The sequence below is a fragment of the Oncorhynchus mykiss genome, chromosome 19 (assembly GCF_057628025.1).
Source record: "Oncorhynchus mykiss isolate SJ-2025 chromosome 19, ASM5762802v1, whole genome shotgun sequence".
Classification (NCBI taxonomy): domain Eukaryota; kingdom Metazoa; phylum Chordata; class Actinopteri; order Salmoniformes; family Salmonidae; genus Oncorhynchus; species Oncorhynchus mykiss.
Window position 1 is genome coordinate 61,466,418 of NC_143040.1, and position 21,396 is coordinate 61,487,813.

Sequence of the window (21,396 nt, forward strand, 5' to 3'; positions counted from 1 at the left end):
GAACCGTAGCGGTGCGTGGTACAATCACTGGCATAGCTCCCCCTCCCCTCATGCCGTGTGACATAGGCCTAAAGGCCAGGACAATAAGAAGACACAGTGGCAGAATGAATTCAACTATACTTTTGTTTTATTTTATTTAACTAGGCAAGTCAGTTCAGAACAGAATCTTATTTTACAATGACGGCTTACCCCCCCGCGTCCAAACCCTAACCTAGACGACACTGGGCCAATTGTGCGCCGCCGGACTCCAGATCACGGCCGGTTGTGATACAGCCCGGGATCGAACCAGGTGATGCCTCTAGTGTCTTAGACCGCTGTGCCACTTGGATAGCAACCTCTGTCCAGTGAAGTCCACAAAGCATATTGCATGTGCAGTAACAGACAGTTAGTTACATGACCTACAGCATGGTCAAACAAGTTGATGTTTACGACATTTTCAGACCTCTAAACAACTATTGATTTAGAACCATAGAGAGTAAGTCGCAAGGAAAACTATTTCAGCACCATTTCAACTTCAACATTTCAACATCATCAAAATCACCTCTGCTTAGTCGAATACAGTAACAACTAAAATATACCAAAAACTATTTTGTCCAATCAACGTCAGCTAAATATGATGTGGGTGTCCATGTTTCTGATTTCTGTGTGTGTGCGCTTTCGCGCAAGTAGAAAAACATGTTGACTCACGAAACAGTCTATCACTCTGTCATACAGTACATGCTTTTATTATTTATTGTCCTAGGCTACCTGGTTAAAATTATTGCTGGCTAGCCTAACTTCCATTCATGGGCAACGTTAGCTAGTTAACATTATCCTCCTACATCTAATTTCCTTCCTCTCGAGCCTGGTTAAAATTCTTGCTGGCTAGCCTAACTTCCATTCATGGGCAACGTTAGCTAGTTAACATTATCCTCCTACATCTAATTTCCTTCCTCTCGAGCCAGGGGCACAACAATGTATGAATTAGTGGTTGGATCAGAATCTCTATTATAATCATTGGCCAGTATGGATCCCCATCTCCACCCATGGCTAATTTAGGAAAGGGCCAATTTTAGCTAGCTGGCAAGCCGCCAGAGGCCAACAAGATGCAACAAATTCAGTTTTTCTGTTAATGATGTATGCTCTCAATGGGATTTGATAGGAGTGACACCAAATCCAAACTGGCATCCCTTGAGATTTTCGGGGGTGTGCCAGGACCATTCACATTTGAGCTTGCTCAGTTTAGGTCAACAATGATTAGCACATTTATACTTTTTTTTTTTAAATCAAGGGAGGCCAGATGCTAGTTGGCTTCCCTTCAACGCTACGGCCGGCAACAATGTCATACTCATTTGGACCAGACAGATGGCCTACACAGAGACAGAGGGGTGCTGTTTTGCTCACTCAGATGCTTTCTCCTGTGAGATACATCAAATCAAATAGTATGTGTCACATGAGCCGTATACAACAGGTGTAGTAGACCTTGCAGTGAAATGCTTAATTACAAGTCCTTAACCAACAACGCAGTTCAAGAATTTAGAGTTAAGAAAATATTTACTAAATAAACTTAAGTAAAAAATAAAATAAAAAGTAACAATAAAATAACAATAACCAGGCTATATACAGTGGGGAGAACAAGTATTTGACATACTGCCGATTTTGCAGGTTTTCCTACTTACAAAGCATGTAGAGGTCTGTCATTTTTATCATAGGTACACTTCAACTGTGAGAGACAGAATCTAAAACAAAAATCCAGAAAATCACATTGTATGATTTTTAAGTAATTAATTTGCATTTTATTGCATGACATAAGTATTTGATACATCAGAAAAGCAGAACCTAATATTTGGTACAGAAACCTTTGTTTGCAATTACAGAGATCATACGTTTCCTGTAGTTCTTGACCAGGTTTGCACACACTGCAGCAGGGATTTTGGTCCACTCCTCCATACAAACCTCCAGATCCTTCAGGTTTCGGGGCTGTCGCTGGGCAATACGGACTTTCAGCTCCCTCCAAAGATTTTCTGTTGGGTTCAGGTCTGGAGACTGGCTAGGCCACTCCAGGACCTTGAGATGCTTCTTACGGAGCCACTCCTTAGTTGCCCTGGCTGTGTGTGTCGGGTCGTTGTCATGCTGGAAGACCCAGCCACGACCCATCTTCAATGCTCTTACTGAGGGAAGGAGGTTGTTGGCCAAGATCTCGCGATACATGGCCCCATCCATCCTCCCCTCAATACGGTGCAGTCGTCCTGTCCCCTTTGCAGAAAGGCATCCACAAAGAATGATGTTTCCACCTCCATGCTTCACGGTTGGTATGGTGTTCTTGGGGTTGTACTCATCCTTCTTCTTCCAAACAAGGCGAGTGGAGTTTAGACCAAAAAGCTCTATTTTTGTCTCAGACCACATGACCTTCTCCCATTCCTCCTCTGGATCATCCAGATGGTCATTGGCAAACTTCAGACGGGCCTGGACATGCGCTGGCTTGAGCAGGGGGACCTTGCGTGCGCTGCAGGATTTTAATCCATGACGGCGTAGTGTGTTACTAATGGTTTTCTTTGAGACTGTGATCCCAGCTCTCTTCAGGTCATTGACCAGGCCCTGCCGTGTAGTTCTGGGCTGTTCCCTCACCTTCCTCATGATCATTGATGCCCCACGAGGTGAGATCTTGCATGGAGCCCCAGACCGAGGGTGATTGACCGTCATCTTGAACTTCTTCCATTTTCTAATAATTGCACCAACAGTTGTTGCCTTCTCACCAAGCTGGTTGCCTATTGTCCTGTAGCCCATCCCAGCCTTGTGCAGGTCTACAATTATATCCCTGATGTCCTTACACCCTCTCTGGTCTTGGCCATTGTGGAGAGGTTGGAGTCTGTTTGATTGAGTGTGTGGACAGGCGTCTTTTATACAGGTAACGAGTTCAAACAGGTGCAGTTAATACAGGTAATGAGTAGAGAACAGGAGAGGTTCTTAAAGAAAAACCAACAGGTCTGTGAGAGCTGGAATTCTTACTGGTTGGTAGGTGATCAAATACTTATGTCATGCAATAAAATGCAAATTAATTCCTTAAAAATCATACAATGTGATTTTATGGATTTTTGTTTTAGATTCCGTCTCTGACAGTTGAAGTGTACCTATGATAAAATTATAGACCTCTACATGCTTTGTAAGTAGGAAAACCTGCAAAATCGGCAGTGTATCAAATATTTGTTCTCCCCACTGTATATCCTACCAACGGGACATTCAAAACTGCATTCAGCAAATTACGGAATTGCGAGAGCTAGCTACAGTTGAAATCGGAAGTTTACATACACTTAGGTTGGAGTCATTAAAACTCGTTTTTCAACCACTCCACAAATTTCTTGTTAACAAACTATAGTTTTGGCAAGTCGGTTAGGACATCTACTTTGTGCATGACACAAGTACTTTTTCCAACAATTGTTTACAGACAGATTATTTCACTTATAATTCACTGTATCACAATTCCAGTGGGTCAGAAGTTTACATACACTAAGTTGACTGTGCCTTTAAACAGCTTGGAAAATTCCAGACAATTATGTCATGACTTTAGAAGCTTCTGACATAATTTGAGTCAATTGGAGGTGTACCTGTGGATGTATTTCAAGGCCTACCTTCAAACTCAGTGCCTCTTTGCTTGACATCATGGGGAAATCAAAATACATTTTAGACCTCTACAAGTCTGGTTCATCCTTGGGAACAATTTCCAAACGCCTGAAGGTACCACTTTCATCTGTACAAACAATAGTATGCAAGTATAAACACCATGGGACCACACAGCAGTCATACCGCTCAGGAAGGAAACGCGTTCTGTCTCCTAGAGATGAACGTACTTTGGTGCAAAAAGTGAAAATCAATTCCAGAACAACAGCAAAGGACCTTGTGAAGATGCTGGAGAAAACATGTACAAACGTATCTATATCCACAGTAAAACAAGTCCTATCGACATAACCTGAAAGGCTGCTCAGCAAGGAAGAAGCCACTGCTCCAAAACCGCCATAAAAAAGCCAGACTATGGTTTGCAACTGCACATGGGGACAAAGATCATACTTTTTGTAGAAATGTCCTCTGGTCTGATGAAACAAAATATAACTGTTTGGCCATAATGACCATTGTTATGTTTGGAGGAAAAAGGGTGAGGCTTGCAAGCCAAAGAACACCATCCCAACCGTGAAGCACAGGGGTGGCAGCATCATGTTGTGGGGGTGCTTTGCTGCAGGAGGGACTGGTGCACTTAACCAAATAGATGGCATCATGAGGTAGGAAAATGATGTGGTTATATTGAAGCAACATCTCAAGACATCAGTCAGGAAGTTAAAGCTTGGTCGCAAATGGGTCTTCCAAATGGACAATGACCCCATGCATACTTCCAAAGTTGTGGCAAAATGGCTTAAGGACAACAAAGTCAAGGTCCTGGAGTGGCCATCACAAAGCCCTGACCTCAATCCTATAGAAAATGTGTGGGCAGAACTGCTAAAGCATGTGCGAGCAAGGAGGCCTACAAACCTGGCTCAGTTACACCAGCTCTGTCAGGAAGAATTGCTACCCGAAACATTTGACCCAAGTTAAACAATTTAAAGGCAATGCTACCAAATACTGATTGAGTGTATGTGAACTTCTGACCCACTTGGAATGTGATGAAAGAAATAAAATCTGAAATAAATCATTCACTCTACTTTTATTTTGACATTTCACATTCTTAAATGAAGTGGTGATCCTAACTGACCTAAGACAGGGAATTTTTTACTAGGATTAAATGTCAGGAATTGTGAAAAACTGAATTTAAATGTATTTGGCTAAGATGTATGCAAACTTCCGACTTCAACTGTATGTACTGTCCCGCAAAATTGATAAACATAGCAAGCCATTCACTGAATGCGAATTCATTAAAGAATGTTTAGTTGATGACAAGCAATGACAAGATAAGAGCCTGAGAGTGAAAGAGCTGTTTGAAAATGTTTCCCTGTCAAGACGAACAGTGACACGGCGTGTTGAGGACATCGCAGAGAATATGGAACAAGTTGAAAGACAATGTAAAGGATTTCAACTATTTCTCCTTGGCCCTGGATGAGAGCAGTGATGCAAATGACACGGCACAGTTCAAATCAAATCAAAGTGTATTTGTCACGTGCGCCGAATACAACAGGTGTAGGTAGACCTTACAGTCAAATGCTTACTTACAGGACCTGCGATTTGTAAGTAAAACGTATGTATTAGGTGAACAATAGATAAGTAAAGAAATAAAAACAACAGTAAAAAGACAGTGAAAAATAACAGAGCGAGGCCATATACAGTCGCGAGGCTAATGTAGGTACGGTTAAAGTGACTATGCAAATATGATAAACAGAGAGTAGCAGTAGTGTAAAAGAGGGGTCGGTGGGTGGTGGGTGGCGGGACACAATGCTGATAGTCCAGGTAGCCAATGTGCGGGGGCACCGGTTAGTCGGACTAATTGAGGTAGTATGTACATGACTGTATAGTTAAAGTGACTATGCACATATGATAAACAGAGAGTAGCAGCAGCGTAAAAGAGGGATGACCGCAGTTGTTGATATTCTTACGTGGCATAACCCCAGACTTTGAAATGACAGAGGAGCTTGCTTCATTGCAGTGAATGCAGTCAGCACAATCACAGGGAAAGATTCATTGGAGGAGAAACCTCTTAAGGATCCGCCCCTTTTTTTCAATTTTCTCCTAAAATGACATAACCAAATCTAACTGCCTGTAGCTCAGGACCTGAAGCAAGGATATGCATATTCTTGATACCATTTGAAAGGAAACACTTTGTTTGTGGAAATGTCAAATGAATGTAGGAGAATATAACACATTAGATCTGGTAAAACCTCTTGTAGAGGTTTGAATAAGTGTGTGGCAAAGCTGGGACTGAGTTTTGAAAAGTTATCCAATCTGACCACTGATGGGTGCCCAAACTTGACAGGAAAAAACATGGCCCTTTGAAAAGGATACAAGATCTAGTAGCTGAGCTGAACCCAGATCAGACAATTATTTTCCTGCATTGCATCATACATCAGGAGGTGCTCTGTAAATGTGTTCTGAAAATGAGTCATGTTGTGGATAAAGTCACTAAATTGGTAAACTTCATAAGAGCAAAATCTTTAAAGCACAGGCAGTTGGAAGTGACAGAGTCGGGTCATCCAGATCTCCCCTACCACACAAAAGTGACATTGCTGAGTTTGGGAAAGATGCTTAAAAGGGTATGGGGCCTGAAGTTGGAGATTGCTGAGTTTTTGCAGATGAATGGAAAATATGTGGACAAGATAAAGAATAGTTGGCTGATTTTGCCTTTCACCGTGGACATTATGGCTCTCATGAATGAATTGAATGCCAAACTACACGGGAAGGGCCTTTTTGCACATCAGATGTACATCCTTGTCAAAGCTTTCAAGGGAAAATTACTCCTCCTGACCCACCAAGTAGAAGCCAACAATCTCACCCACCTTCCGACACTACTAGTCTGTTCCCTAACAGATGACCTTCTGACACTACTAGTCTGTTCCCTAACAGATGATCTTCTGACACTACTAGTCTGTTCCCTAACAGATGACCTTCTGACACTACTAGTCTGTTCCCTAACAGATGACCTTCTGACACTACTAGTCTGTTCCCTAACAGATGACCTTCTGACACTACTAGTCTGTTCCCTAACAGATGACCTTCTGACACTACTAGTCTGTTCCCTAACAGATGACCTTCTGACACTACCAGTCTGTTCCCTAACAGATGATCAGCAGGAGAAGTATACATCGCTGCTGCGTGCTTTGAACGGTGAGTTTTCTCATCATTTTGAGCATTTCAATGTGTTGGAAAATGACATGCTGTTGGTTTCCTCTCCTTTCACCTTCAATGTGGATAACACTCCCACTGACTTGCAAACTTCAGCTTATCGATCTTCAGTCTGATGCAGTGATTGGAGAACTATTCAAAACAATGTTACTGATGAGGTTCTATGCATCTCTCGATGAACAATACTTTCCAAAGATTAGGAGTCATGCTCAGAAGATGTTTGTACTGTTTGAGTCAACCTCTGTATGTGAACAGATATTTTCAGTGATGAAATATAACAAGTCAAGGCACAGATCATCTCTTACTGACTCACCTCTCAGCAATCCTGCGCATAGTGATGTCAGAAACTATACCTGACTTCACTGCTCTAGTCAATGCCCATCAGAGACTTCACTCCTCACACTGATTGAGTAGTTTAGACGTAATGTTGAGCTCCCTCTCTTTCTTGTGCTTTTGTGCATAGCCGTTAACAAGAGCTCTGTCCGTGGTTCTGAATGCAGTGTACTTTTCCCTCTGTGTAGTTCGTTGCATGTTTAATAATGAAAATACCTACCAAAAGGAGAACATGGATGTGGTTTATTTCTGTGCATGTTAAGAAAGTAAAATAAGTAGCATATCCGGACGTGATTTACAGTAGATATATCTGTCAACACAGTCATACACATGATGTATAATCCTGTTATATGATTCTAATGAGGCCCTCCATGGAAAATAATTGCCCAGGCCTGGTCTAGGGTGTCGGGTAAGTTGGAGGTGATATGATCCATTAACTAGCCTCTAAAAGCACTTCATGATGACAGATGTGAGTGCTACGGGGCGATAGAAATTTAGTTAAGTTACCTTTGCTTTCCTGGGTACAGGAACAATGGTGGACATATTGAAGCAAATGGGGACAACAGACTGAGATCGTGAAAGATATCTGCACATGCTTGGCTTGGGATGTTGTCTGGGCTGGCAGACTTGCGAGGGTTAACACGCCTGAATGTCTTACTCACGTTGGCCACGGACAACGAGAGCTCAAAGTTCTCGTGAGCTGCAGAGGCCCACGTTGGCAGCTCAGCATTTACCTTGAATGTGCGAAGATGGTGTTTAGCTGGTCCGGGAGCGAGATGACGGTGACTGGCTTTCCCTTCATATTCTGTTATTGTCTGGAGTCCCTGCCACATATGTCTTGTCTAAGCCTTTGAAAAGCAACTCCACTTTGTCCCTAAACTGTCGTTTTGCCTCTTTGATAGCCATAAGGAGAACATAGCTGGTCTGTTTGTACACGTCCATGTTCCCTGTCACCTTGCCGGTGCGCCATCATGCATAAATTAATTTTGTCCCCCTACACCAAACGCGATCACGACACGCAGGTTAAAATATCAAAACAAACTCTGAACCAATGACATTAATTTGGAGACAGATCAAAAAGCATTAAACATTTATGGCAATTTAGCTAGTTAGCTTGCACTTGCTAGCTAAATTGTCCTATTTAGCTAGCTTGCTGTTGCTAGCTAATTTGTCCTGGGATATAAACATTAGGTTGTTATTTTACCTGAAATGCACAAGGTCTTCTACTCCGACAATTAATCCACACACAAAACGGTCAACCTGTCACGACTTCTGCCGAAGTCGCTGCCTCTCCTTGTTCGGGCGGTGCTCGACGTTCGACGTCACCGGTCTTCTAGCCATCATTGATCCATTTTTCATTTTCCATTGGTTTTGTCTTGTCTTCCCACACACCTGTTTTCAATCCCATTCATTACCTGTTGTGTATTTAACCCTCTGTTTCCCCTCATGTCTTTGTCAGAGATTGTTTATTTGTCAGTGTAGTGTTTTTTGTATAGGTGCGCGACGGGTCTTCGAACCCATATTTGTTTATATTCATTTTTCTATTTAGTGTTATGGAGCATGTTACTTGGACATATATTAAAAGACTCCATTTTACACTCCGTTTGACTCTCCTGCGCCTGACTTCCCTGCCACCTATACACATATATTCTGACACAACCGAATCGTTTCTAGTCATCTCTCCTCCTTCCAGGCTTTTTCATCATTGAACTTGTACGGTGATTGGCATCTAAACTTTCATAGTATTACCACGACAACCGGCAACACAGTTCATCTTTCAATCACCCACGTGGGTCTAACCAATGAGGAGATGGCACGTGGGTACCTGCTTCTATAAACCAATGAGGAGATGGGAGAGGCAGGACTTGCAGCACGATCTGCGTCAGAAATAGGAATGACTTCTATTTTAGCCCTTGGCTAAGCAGACGCGCGCGAGCAGTGTGGGTGCAATAATTGAATAACATAGATTTCTAAATTTATTTTGCAACGCTCGCTCAGCCGTGTAGTCAGGGTATCAGTGTATACGTCGATAATATTTGGAGAGGCAATCCGGAACATAGGGGTCTCAGGATATGCGGTTTCCAGTTTGCACAAAGTCCAGTGTAGTTCTCTTTTTTTCTTCTTTTTTCCCTTATTATTTTCTTTTTCACCCCTTTTTCTCCCGAATTTTGTGGTATCCAATTGGTAGTTACAGTCTTGTCTCATCGCTGCAACTCTGTCATGGCGTTGGCCTGGGGGTAGGTTTATGACAGTCATAAATACCTCTTCCCCCTGTTTTCCTCTCTCTAACCTACTGATGTGAAATTTGAAAACCCCTTGGTTTACATAGAGATTCTGGGAACATCAGAAGGTGGGGGGAAATGAATTATATTCTGGTAATCCGACCAATTGAACAAATGAAGTGGTACTTAATGAATATGATATCAGTTCGGTTGTCATCTGAGACATTCTCATCAATGATAAGATTACATAAACTCTACAGTGTAAAGTCTACACATCAGAGTTATCGGATTCACATGGAATTGTTGTTCAATTTAAATGTTTGAATATTTAAATTGAACAACTCCTGAGGTGCTGACCTGTTGCACCCTCGACAACCACTGTGATTATTACTATTTGACCCTGCTGGTCATCTATGAACGTTTGAACATCTTGGCCATGTACTGTTATAATCTCCACCCAGCACAGCCAGAAGAGGACTGGCCACCCCTCAGAGACCGGTTCCTCTCTAAGTTTCTTCCTAACCACCGTGCTTCTACTCTGCATTGCTTGCTGTTTGGGGTTTTAGGCTGGGTTTCTCAAATCAAATCAAATCAAATTTTATTTGTCACATACACATGGTTAGCAGATGTTAATGCGAGTGTAGCGAAATGCTTGAAATAAACGCGAAGCGAGGCGGCCATCTCTGTCGGCGCCGGAAGTAGGTGCACTTTGTAACATCGGCTGATGTAAAAGGGCTTCATAAATACATTTGATTGATTGATTGACTTGAGTTGCAGTATGTTACCACAAACATACCATGAGTAGTTAATCATGAAACATACACCTCCGCCTTTCTTTTTCCTGGAGAGTTTGTTCTTCCTGTCCTCACGATGGACGAAGAACCCTGCTGGCTGAATGGACAGGGAAAGTATATCCAGAGGGAGCCATGATTCCGTAAAAACAGAGTATGTAACAGTCCCTAATGTCTCTCTGGAAGGAGATCCTCGCTCTGAGCTCATCGACTTTATAGTCCAGGGACTGAACGTTACCGAGTCATTTTCTTGGAAGTTGTAGTTGGTATGCACATCTCCTGAGTCTGATTACGAGCCCACTTATTTTTCCTCTTCTACTGCTACTGCGTCTTGGAGCAGCTCCCGGGATGAATGGAACTGCCTCAGGAAGTTCAAACAAAGTATCCAATTCAGGGAAGTCTAATTTATGATCTAAATGCTGGTCAGTGACCACTGATCAATTAACCCAAAGTTATTTTTGTCTGTAGGTAATAATGCAAAAAAAACTTTATTGAGCAAATTATGTAAAAAAAAAAATACTACAAAGTTGGCTAGGAGCTAGAACAGGACAACCATGTCTGTCGGCAGAGGGTTGACAAGATATTAACTGCTTATCTTCAACTTTTTTTTGTGAGAAATAATATATAACTCAGACACCCATACATACCCCACAAGTCATGCCACCAGGGGTCCTTTCACAGTCCCCAAGTCCAAAACTAATTCAGGGCAATGCACAGTGTTATACAGAGCCATAATCACATGTAACTCTCATCCATCTCCAATTCCTCAAGCAAACAGCAAAATTACCTTTAAAAAATGTATAAAACAACATCATGGCACAATAGGGATTGAGAAATAATACACACACACACAGACACACTCTAATACACACATTATTCTTTAGTTATATTGTTAGTACTTTGTTATATTAAAAAAATGTGTGACTGTTCTTGTCTATCAGCGTATCAGTGTTTTGTTACTTGTCGTGTTTTATATTTTTGTGTGGGCCCCAGGAAGAATAGCTGCTGCTTCGGAAAAAACTAATGGGGATCCAAATATGACAATAGGGGCGTCAGGGCCTCTTGAAATCCTTGCCGCCCAGACTGTGGAAAGCCACCAATAAAGCCACCAACAAATTAACAAAGACAACATTTTAAAGCATCTCTCAATCAGTTTGGTTGCTGAGCAAATAAAAAAGCAACTACTCTCTAAAGAGGTAGGCAAGTTGTGGTGTTAAAAATGTTTGATTGGACTGTTGTGCAATACAGTGAGCTATGATGTCATAAAGGACATCTAACATGTCACCCCAATCTAATTATGATGATCGCCCCTCCTTTATGACATCACTGCTATACGATAAATTGAATGTTGAGGATTTCAACAGGGTGATAGATTGAAATGTGTCTATGGAATAGAGTTTTCTCCCATCACAGTATTCCAGTTTTACCTGTAGTGAGTAGGTAGACAATAACATGGCCAACAGAGAAAGTCTGTTTTAACACTTTGCTTCTTCCCTTATAGAGAGCTTTCTGTTAAGTTAGGCTTGAAAGGGTGATTGGTTCTTACCCTCCATCATGCCTGTGACTCCAAGCCTGCCCTTGCCCTCTCCCTAGCCATAGACTTAACAGGCACTCAGCTACCGTCTCTCTCTCTCTCTCTCTCTCCCAGACCAGGACCACATAAGCACACACACACACAACTCGATGAGAACACATTAACAATAAAGCAGTTGATTGCAGACTAATTTAGTGAATAACTTTCTAAACTTTTTGGAAAGCAGTAACTTCTATCACTGATAAAGTTTGATTGTCTCATTAGTCAACAAGTCCGCCAGGGGGCGGTCAAAGTCAATCGAATATACTGTTACAAACAAAGCGTTTATCAAGGGTGCATTCAAGATCATATGTTTCTGGGACGTTGCTGCAACAGCAATTTCCAAAACTACGAATCCCAGGGAACCTCACCCCGCTTGCTATGTCAATATGGCCACTGTCAGACAGACAAAGGCACATCAATCTCGCCACGAAATGAAATTAGCAGACTAGAGGAGGGCGGCTGTCATTGTGAAAACCGTCTGGTGCCTGTTCCCGTGTCGGGGATATAGAAGAGGACTTGTCGCGAGGACCAATTTAACACCGGGTTATTAAATGCTGTGGTGGACGGGGGCCCTAGATTCTAAGATCAAGGTAAGACTTGCAGCTAGTGAGTTAGCTAGCATAACTAGTATTTATGCAGGCTCGCCCGCAGTCATTGGCATTGGTCCCAATGCTAGTCAGCAAGCTAACTTTAATAGCTAGCTAGCTAAGCGTTGCTGGTCAGTGGTAGAGGAGGGGCGAGAGATTTTACTCCGCCCAACATCTGTCCACGAAAATAAGCCCACGAAGTAAAGAATGTGTCTTTGGAGGTCAATGAGTGTCGAATTTGGTCAACAAAACATTTAATTGCTAATTTACTACGTGGGGCTTTTGTAATATATTAGACATTTCGTAGTGGTTTGATATAAGTGGCCTCACGTGGCATTTCGGTAATTTGGAAAAAATGACTTTATATTGGAGTTGTGCCTGTTGTCATAGAGACAGACTCATCATGGATATAACCAGTTTTAGCATGGACGTTGCTATTGAGAGCTTTCACAATTTTAAAAGTAGTCAACTGGTTGGGGATTCATATGAATTAGGAGCTATCTGCCAATGAAGAAGAAAATTGACTACTTTAAAAAGGGAGATGCTATAATGTCACAGATCGAGAGGCCTCATCTTTGTATCTATCTATCTGTGTCCTGTTCACATGCATTGTGTGCTCTCATTGGCTAGAATGGTGGTGCATATTCATTAAGTAAACCATTTACTGTTTTTAAGAAGCAAACGGAGCAAAACAAGAGTTTTTATATTGGACAAATTCAGGTAAGTCCCTCCCCGTTTTGTTCCGTTTAAAAAACGTTTTGTTACAGAATTTGCGTAAAGAATACATCCCTGGCTTTGCCTCCTATCCATTGTTAGATTGGTCTTTGTCAGTGGTCACTTATGAAGTCGTTGGAAAAGTCTGCTTGCTCTATAGAGGTTGTAAATATTACTAGCTAGCTAACTAGCGAGATGTCATAGCTACAACAAAGATTTGTATAACTAAACCAAGATAGATCACAGCCTGTCATTTCCAATAAGACCAAATGAGTCATAGTGTGCAGAAGCAAGCACGAGCTAGCGAGATATTATTAATGTGTTCTCGCATGTATCCGCATATTTTCGTTAGGGAACGCCTACTCTGTGAAGTTAGCGTGTGCAATAACTACATTTCCCTTTGCAGTCCTTCTAAACAATGTGATTTTAAAAAAAAAACTTTGTAAAGGGTAATGTCTACAAAACTTGGTCCAACAGATTTTAGTTTGGGGAACAGCACTGTATTGAGAGAAAATGTTTCATCGATTAGAACATTTGCCGAATTTCTGCCTAAATCCATCTCGTTCCATCTTCTCCCACTGCCGGACAGTGGGCTTCCTGTAACTACCATATTTAGTGGTGAGTGGAAACGCCAAGAGGATGCTTCACATTTACACATCCGGTGAAATATCTGTGTCATTGTTCTATCGGTGGCTATAACATTAGTTTATATATTTGTCAAGCTAACTAACTAGCTAGTAATTAACGGTACCCTGTAGCTATTTGTCATTGAACAACCATACTCAACTAATTAGATCACTAGCTAGCAACATGAATTTTGAACATAAGCCATGCCATACTCAACTGGTTAGATGGTTCATGTCAAACAGAACTATTTGCAAAGGTTGGCTAAGTAAGCCAGAGCTGTACCGTGATTGAACACCCCTCCTTCCCCAAACACTTAGCAAACTGTTGTCAACTCTTACCCCTGGGGTGTTAGCTTGCTGTTTATCTACAGGTTATACTTATGGTTTTTGCATTGCATAACTGTTTGGACTGTGTTTGAGTTATTAGATTGTTCACGTGCGATTGAGTGCATGGGCGTTCGTTTCCCTGTTGATTCACCATGATTGTCATTTGAGTCACCATGTTGAAAGCCCCCACTTAATTTTAATCTAGACACGCACCTGATACCAAACTGACACCCCTTTGAAATAAAACATTCTATTTTATACATTATGCCTCTCATCACATACTTTGAGGCATTTGACTATAGCTTTTGAAAGTAAGCAACCCTAACAGGGGAAATAGGTTGGTTTACCTACAACCACAAGCTAAAGATTGACTTGTCAACCAAATGTTTGCTTGTCATTGATTAAACTAATTACTTGTCTTTGGATGACAGTAAACTGTTCCAACTCTGGTCAATGTTTGAGTCTCCCTAGTTAAGCATGCACATGTTTCTTCTAGTCCAAAGTTGTATATCATTACTCAGGTTACCCATTGCATTTCCCTGTGTAGGCTCTGTGTTGCAAGACTAGATTAGCAGTCAGTGTTCGCAATACAAAACCACAGTACAGACAGACACCAAATTCACCAGCGGTGTAGGCCCTTTCATTACGCCGATTCGGTTTTGCAACAGAAACCGTTTACTCCAAAAGGAAAACGTTTTGCACTGAAAACAAGAGTTTCTATTGGACAGATTCAGGTAGGTCTCTCCCCGTTTCGTTCCGTTTGCTTCCATTGGTTCCTAAACTGTAAACTGTTTTTGTTGGAAGATGGTGTATAATAAATACACCCCAGTATCCACCTTTCACCAGGTACCTGGTAACCCATAAGGTTTCTAGGCACAGGGAGTGAGGGAGCTAGTGGCTACCTTCCACATGTGGCTAAATACATCTTCCTGGCACCTACTCTTTTCCAGGGGTCCTAACGATTCAACTAAACAGTTTACAAGCTTGGAATGGTTTATTAGGTAAGGAAAATGTGTAGCTTCAGGCTAAGCTCTTTTAGCTTGTGTACCAGTCTTTTCGTGCCATCATGCCACTCCTTTCAACTCCTTGTCATGCCAAACAGTTGGAATGATGGTACAAACAGATCTGGGACCAGGCTACGATCTTTTGCTCCTGAGGACTATAATTTCCTTGGCATTGCAGTTTCCAGCACAAACGTGGTACAATAGATGCAAAGAGGTCAGTGGAATGCAGACCGTGGGGGAGAGAAGGACGCCGGATTGGCGCACGTTCAACCAATCTGATCTCACAATCAGTCATGATTGATGTATTGTAACAGACCGACAATGTGGCTACTAAAGTCCCATTTTGATATGTTTGGCTGTTTTCACTGCATATCATTTAGAAGTTGTTACTTTTCAGGTTTAGAAGAAGTGACTGCTAAATGCTAACTCCCATTCATATGAGCTGGTAGCATAGCTAGCATACAGAAATCTGTGGTGTTAGTCCAAGTCGTTTTTTAACTGCAATGCAGTTGATTGGTGACGATGACATGAACATGTATTGGGGTTGACATCCATACAAGCATTACAACTCAAATGGTTTGCCTCAACATGGTGTGAAATACACACAGAAACAATAGCCTAAATGTAGGCTAATTTTGCTGGGGGGCAATGAGGAGATGCTGGATCTTTCCCCCACGCGTTTCCATGGCATTTCTATTGCTTGGGTTGTGTTCCATTGACCTCTTTATCGCATCTATGGTTTCACATTCGGAATATGCTAATAGTTGCATCCACTTGTGTAGTCTCCCAGTCAGACTCAAACATGCTCAGTACATGTGTGTAAGACACTCTGCTTAGTGTGTTCTGACACACACACACTTTTTATAAGCCATGAGGCTCTCAGGGCATAGTCAAGTGGGCATAGATTTCTCTCTCTCTCTCTTCACGCCGCCCTTCATCCCTCTCTCCCTCCGGTCTTTCTGCTGAGTAGAGATCTATAAAGATAATTGACCAGTGCTAGTCAACTCAGCAGTATTAAACCTCTGTCCTCCCCAGAGCCTCTGCACCAGAGGAAGACGGGAAGGTCAGGGAGTTAAAGATTTGTGGAGAAACTTGTTTTACTGAACCAAGGAGCAGCAGCTTGACTCCAGCCCAGGGTTTGTAAATTGCAGACTGACTGACTATAATTGTTTCTTATAGTTTCTTATTTTTGTTCCTGCCCACACCTAGCTGGTACACCTGATTCAACTAGTCAAGCCCTGGATGATTAGCCCAGTTAATTTATTAGTTGTGTCAGGTGAGTTTGCACGGGGCTAGAGCAGAACATATATGGTAGGTTTTGGTGTGTTGTATAAGGCTGTACATAACATATAGGCTATATGCAGGTCTCATTAGCACAGATAGAACAATGAGACAGATGTTTCACAGGATGTATAAATCTAAAGAATCTGGTTTGCATTTCCACTCACTACTGAATATGGTGATGAGAGGAATCCCAGTGGCTGGCAGTGGGAGAAGGTGGAGCGAGATGATTTCTGACAACATTTTGGCATCTATGATGCATTTGATCTCAATGCAGTTTTATTTCCCCAAAACTAGAATCTATTACAAACAAAGTGGACTAAGTTTTGTAGACTTTGCGAAAGTTTCTAAAAATGCCATTGTTTAGAAGGCGTGCAAGGGTGAATTGAGTTATTTGCACACCCGTACTTCCGAGTAGGAAATCCCTAACGGAAATATGGGGATACATGCTAGAACGCGGCAAATAGGATCTCGCTAGCTCGTGCTCGGCTCGGCCCACCTTGCTTGTTCTGCCTACTATAATTAATTTGCTCCCATTGGAAACGACAGGCTGTTGTTTATCTTGGGTTCGTTATCTTTGTCACTATTGTGTAATATGGATTAAGACTAAGTCTTTCTCCACCAGCCTTCATTCAGTAGGTCTAGACACTAGCCTTCATTCAGTAGGTCTAGACACTAGCCTTCATTCAGTAGGTCTAGACACTAGCCTTCATTCAGTAAGTCTAGACACTAGCCTTCATTCAGTAGGTCTAGACACTAGCCTTCATTCAGTAGATCTAGACACTAGCCTTCATTCAGTAGGTCTAGACACTAGCCTTCATTCAGTAGGTCTAGACACTAGCCTTCATTCGGTAGGTCTAGACACTAGCCTTCATTCGGTAGGTCTAGACACCAGCCTTCATTCGGTAGGTCTAGACACTAGCCTTCATTCGGTAGGTCTAGACACTAGCCTTCATTCGGTAGGTCTAGACACCAGCCTTCATTCGGTAGGTCTAGACACCAGCCTTCATTCAGTAGGTCTAGACACTAGCCTTCATTCAGTAGGTCTAGACACTAGCCTTCATTCAGTAAGTCTAGACACTAGCCTTCATTCAGTAGGTCTAGACACTAGCCTTCATTCAGTAGATCTAGACACTAGCCTTCATTCAGTAGGTCTAGACACTAGCCTTCATTCAGTAGGTCTAGACACTAGCCTTCATTCGGTAGGTCTAGACACTAGCCTTCATTCGGTAGGTCTAGACACCAGCCTTCATTCGGTAGGTCTAGACACTAGCCTTCATTCGGTAGGTCTAGACACTAGCCTTCATTCGGTAGGTCTAGACACCAGCCTTCATTCGGTAGGTCTAGACACCAGCCTTCATTCAGTAGGTCTAGACACTAGCCTTCATTCAGTAGGTCTAGACACTAGCCTTCATTCAGTAGGTCTAGACACTAGCCTTCATTCAGTAGGTCTAGACACTAGCCTTCATTCAGTAGGTCTAGACACCAGCCTTCATTCAGTAGGTCTAGACACTAGCCTTCATTCAGTAGGTCTAGACACCAGCCTTCATTCAGTAGGTCTAGACACCAGCCTTCATTCAGTAGGTCTAGACACTAGCCTTCATTCAGTAGGTCTAGACACCAGCCTTCATTCAGTAGGTCTAGACACCAACCTTCATTCAGTAGGTCTAGACACCAGCCTTCATTCAGTAGGTCTAGACACCAGCCTTCATTCAGTAGGTCTAGACACCAGCCTTCATTCAGTAGGTCTAGACACCAGCCTTCATTCAGTAGGTCTAGACACCAGCCTTCATTCAGTAGGTCTAGACACCAGCCTTCATTCAGTAGGTCTAGACACCAGCCTTCATTCAGTAGGTCTAGACACCAGCCTTCATTCAGTAGGTCTAGACACCAGCCTTCATTCAGTAGGTCTAGACACCAGCCTTCATTCAGTAGGTCTAGACACCAGCCTTCATTCAGTAGGTCTAGACACTAGCCTTCATTCAGTAGGTCTAGACACTAGCCTGTGTGTGTGTGCGCACGTATGTCCATGCATGTTTCTGTGCACCTGCACCTGCGCCTGTGTGTCCTCTACTGTTTTTGACCCTGTCTGTTTCTGTCTGCCTGTTTGAACTGTACTGCGCTTTTTAATGTGTGTGTGTGTCCTGGCTGTGTATGTATGTTTTGCACAAAACTGTATGTACTTGTCTATCTGATATCCTATACACTGTCCTATGACTCACCCCCGCTCTCTTTTAAAGGGAAAATGTGGAGGTTGGCCGCTTGGGACAGAGATTTTTCTTGGCATTTTTCCCAAGTCACACTCTCTCTTAACCCCCTCCCTTTCGCCTCTCAATATTTATTCTCTCTCTCTCATGCATGTGTTCTCTGTCAGCTCTTTCTCTCTCTCACACATACAGTCCGCTCTCTTTCTATTTCTATTTCCATCTCTCACCCTCCTCCCCCCGTTCACACTATCTAAGTTTGTCTCTGTCTGTCTCTGTCTGTCTGTGTTGGTAGAATAATCCATTTAATGTCTGTGCTGCAGCTCCTGGACCAGTCTTCACTAAGCATGCTGCTGATGAGGAGATAGTGTGTAAGCTGTATGATGTTTGTTCGTGAGTGCATATGTGTCTCAGTGTAGCCTTTTGTAAGAGCTGCCATAGTCTCCCGCATAATAATAGGTTATGTCAACATGTCTTATGTCTATGCAGCAGTTTTCTGGATGTGTACCAGGCAGGGCCTAAGGGATGGTAGTAGTTTTCTGGATGTATACCAGGCAGGGCTTAAGCGATGGTAGTAGTTTTCTGGATGTATACCAGGCAGGGCTTAAGGGATGGTAGTAGTTTTCTGGATGTATACCAGGCAGGGCCTAAGGGGATGGTAGTAGTTTTCTGGATGTGTACCAGGCAGGGCCTAAGGGGATGGTAGTTGTTTTCTGGATGTGTACCAGGCAGGGCCTAAGGGATGGTAGTAGTTTTCTGGATGTGTACCAGGCAGGGCTTAAGGGATGGTAGTAGTTTTCTGGATGTATACCAGGCAGGGCCTAAGGGGGTGGTAGTAGTTTTCTGGATGTGTACCAGGCAGGGCCTAAGGGATGGTAGTAGTTTTCTGGATGTGTACCAGGCAGGGCCTAAGGGATGGTAGTAGTTTTCTGGATGTGTACCAGGCAGGGCCTAAGGGATGGTAGTAGTTTTCTGGATGTGTACCAGGCAGGGCTTAAGGGATGGTAGTAGTTTTCTGGATGTATACCAGGCAGGGCTTAAGGGATGGTAGTAGTTTTCTGGATGTGTACCAGGCAGGGCTTAAGGGATGGTAGTAGTTTTCTGGATGTATACCAGGCAGGGCCTAAGGGGGTGGTAGTAGTTTTCTGGATGTGTACCAGGCAGGGCCTAAGGGATGGTAGTAGTTTTCTGGATGTGTACTAGGCAGGGCCTAAGGGATGGTAGTAGTTTTCTGGATGTGTACCAGGCAGGGCCTAAGGGATGGTAGTAGTTTTCTGGATGTGTACCAGGCAGGGCCTAAGGGATGGTAGTAGTTTTCTGGATGTGTAAGAGCAGGGCCTAAGGGATGGTAGTAGTTTTCTGGATGTGTACCAGGCAGGGCCTAAGGGATGGTAGTAGTTTTCTGGATGTGTACCAGGCAGGGCCTAAGGGATGATAGTAGTTTTCTGGATGTGTACCAGGCAGGGCTTAAGGGATGGTAGTAGTTTTCTGGATGTGTACCAGGCAGGGCCTAAGGGATGGTAGTAGTTTTCTGGATGTGTACCAGGCTAGGCCTAAGGGATGGTAGTAGTTTTCTGGATGTGTACCAGGCAGGGCTTAAGGGATGGTAGTAGTTTTCTGGATGTGTACCAGGCAGGGCTTAAGGGATGGTAGTAGTTTTCTGGATGTGTACCAGGCAGGGCTTAAGGGATGGTAGTAGTTTTCTGAATGTGTACCAGGCAGGGCTTAAGGGATGGTAGTAGTTTTCTGGATGTGTACCAGGCAGGGCCTAAGGGATGGTAGTAGTTTTCTGGATGTGTACCAGGCAGGGCCTAAGGGATGGTAGTAGTTTTCTGGATGTGTACCAGGCAGGGCCTAAGGGATAATAGTAGTTTTCTGGATGTGTACCAGGCAGGGCCTAAGGGATGGTAGTAGTTTTCTGGACAGGGGTATATACAATACAGCAACAGCCCCCATCTCTCAAAACATCCATCAATCCCTGAATGTATCATCCCTCTCTCCTCCTTTCTCCATTCATCCTATCTAAACTATTTTCTCTCTCCAACTAAACCCTTCTCCTCTCTCCCTCTCCAGGATGTCTCGGTATACCGACGAGCCTCGTTTCACCATTGAGCAGATTGACCTGCTCCAGCGGCTGAGGAGGACAGGGATGACCAAGCCAGAGCTCCTCCACGCCCTGGACATCCTGGAAAGACTGGATCACCAGCACGGACACAAGTTTGGACGCCGTCCCCAGCCCGCCTATCAGGGACCGACGCCCAATTACAACACTAATTCAACATCTTCTTCGGCGTCCTCATCAACGTCCACGACCGCCACACAGACTGGTTACCTGGAGAATGGGAGTGGAAGTGGCGGGAATGGCCTGTCGCCGTCGCCTAGCAACAACTATGATATGTCACCGCCCCTTCCGGCGGTTGTATCCGACCCAGTTGCTATGGCAGTGGTGGCGCAGAACGGGCATGGGGTTGGTGGCGGCGATGAGCTGGTTGCCGTGACGAACGGGAAGTTGTCTCCACCACGGTTTCCTGACAGTGTAGGCGCGGTGAGTGGCGGCGTGACGGGGAGCGGTTACGGGTTTGAGGCCAGCGAGGAGGAACTAGACGTGGACGACAAAGTTGAGGAACTCCTGAGGTGAGGAGGAGGAGCCTGTTTTTTTCTGAACACATCAATAGGCACAACATGAGAACCAAACAAACTACATTTTACACTACCTCGACGTGTTATGCTACCTCGACGTGTTACGCTACCTCGACGTGTTACGCTACCTCGACGTGTTACGCTACCCTCGACGTGTTACGCTACCTCGACGTGTTATGCTACCTCGACGGGTTATGCTACCTCGACGTGTTATGCTACCTCGACGGGTTACGCTACCTCGACGGGTTACGCTACCTCGACGTGTTACGCTACCTCGACGTGTTACGCTACCT

The 21,396-nt window shown here is 43.5% G+C and overlaps 1 protein-coding gene across 14 annotated transcripts in view; it reads left to right on the plus strand.

The window, feature by feature from the left end:
* Positions 1-11,973: 11,973 nt before the first annotated feature.
* LOC110498100 (homeobox-containing protein 1) overlaps positions 11,974-21,396 on the plus strand; it is a 29,911-nt gene continuing 20,488 nt past the window's right edge. For 4 of the 14 annotated variants that reach the window (XR_016488685.1, XR_016488687.1, XR_016488688.1 and 1 more), the window contains exons 1-2: positions 12,092-12,310; positions 20,537-21,097. Coding sequence is in view for 5 of the 14 variants with exons in the window: in XM_036955057.2 (XP_036810952.1) it covers positions 20,538-21,097 (560 nt within the window). In the remaining 9 variants the exon portion in view is untranslated. Of the gene's footprint in view, positions 12,311-14,546; positions 14,709-20,536; positions 21,098-21,396 lie in introns of those variants that run through there. The other 10 variants (XM_090209642.1, XM_090209643.1, XM_036955060.2 and 7 more) reach the window with 8 other exon arrangements.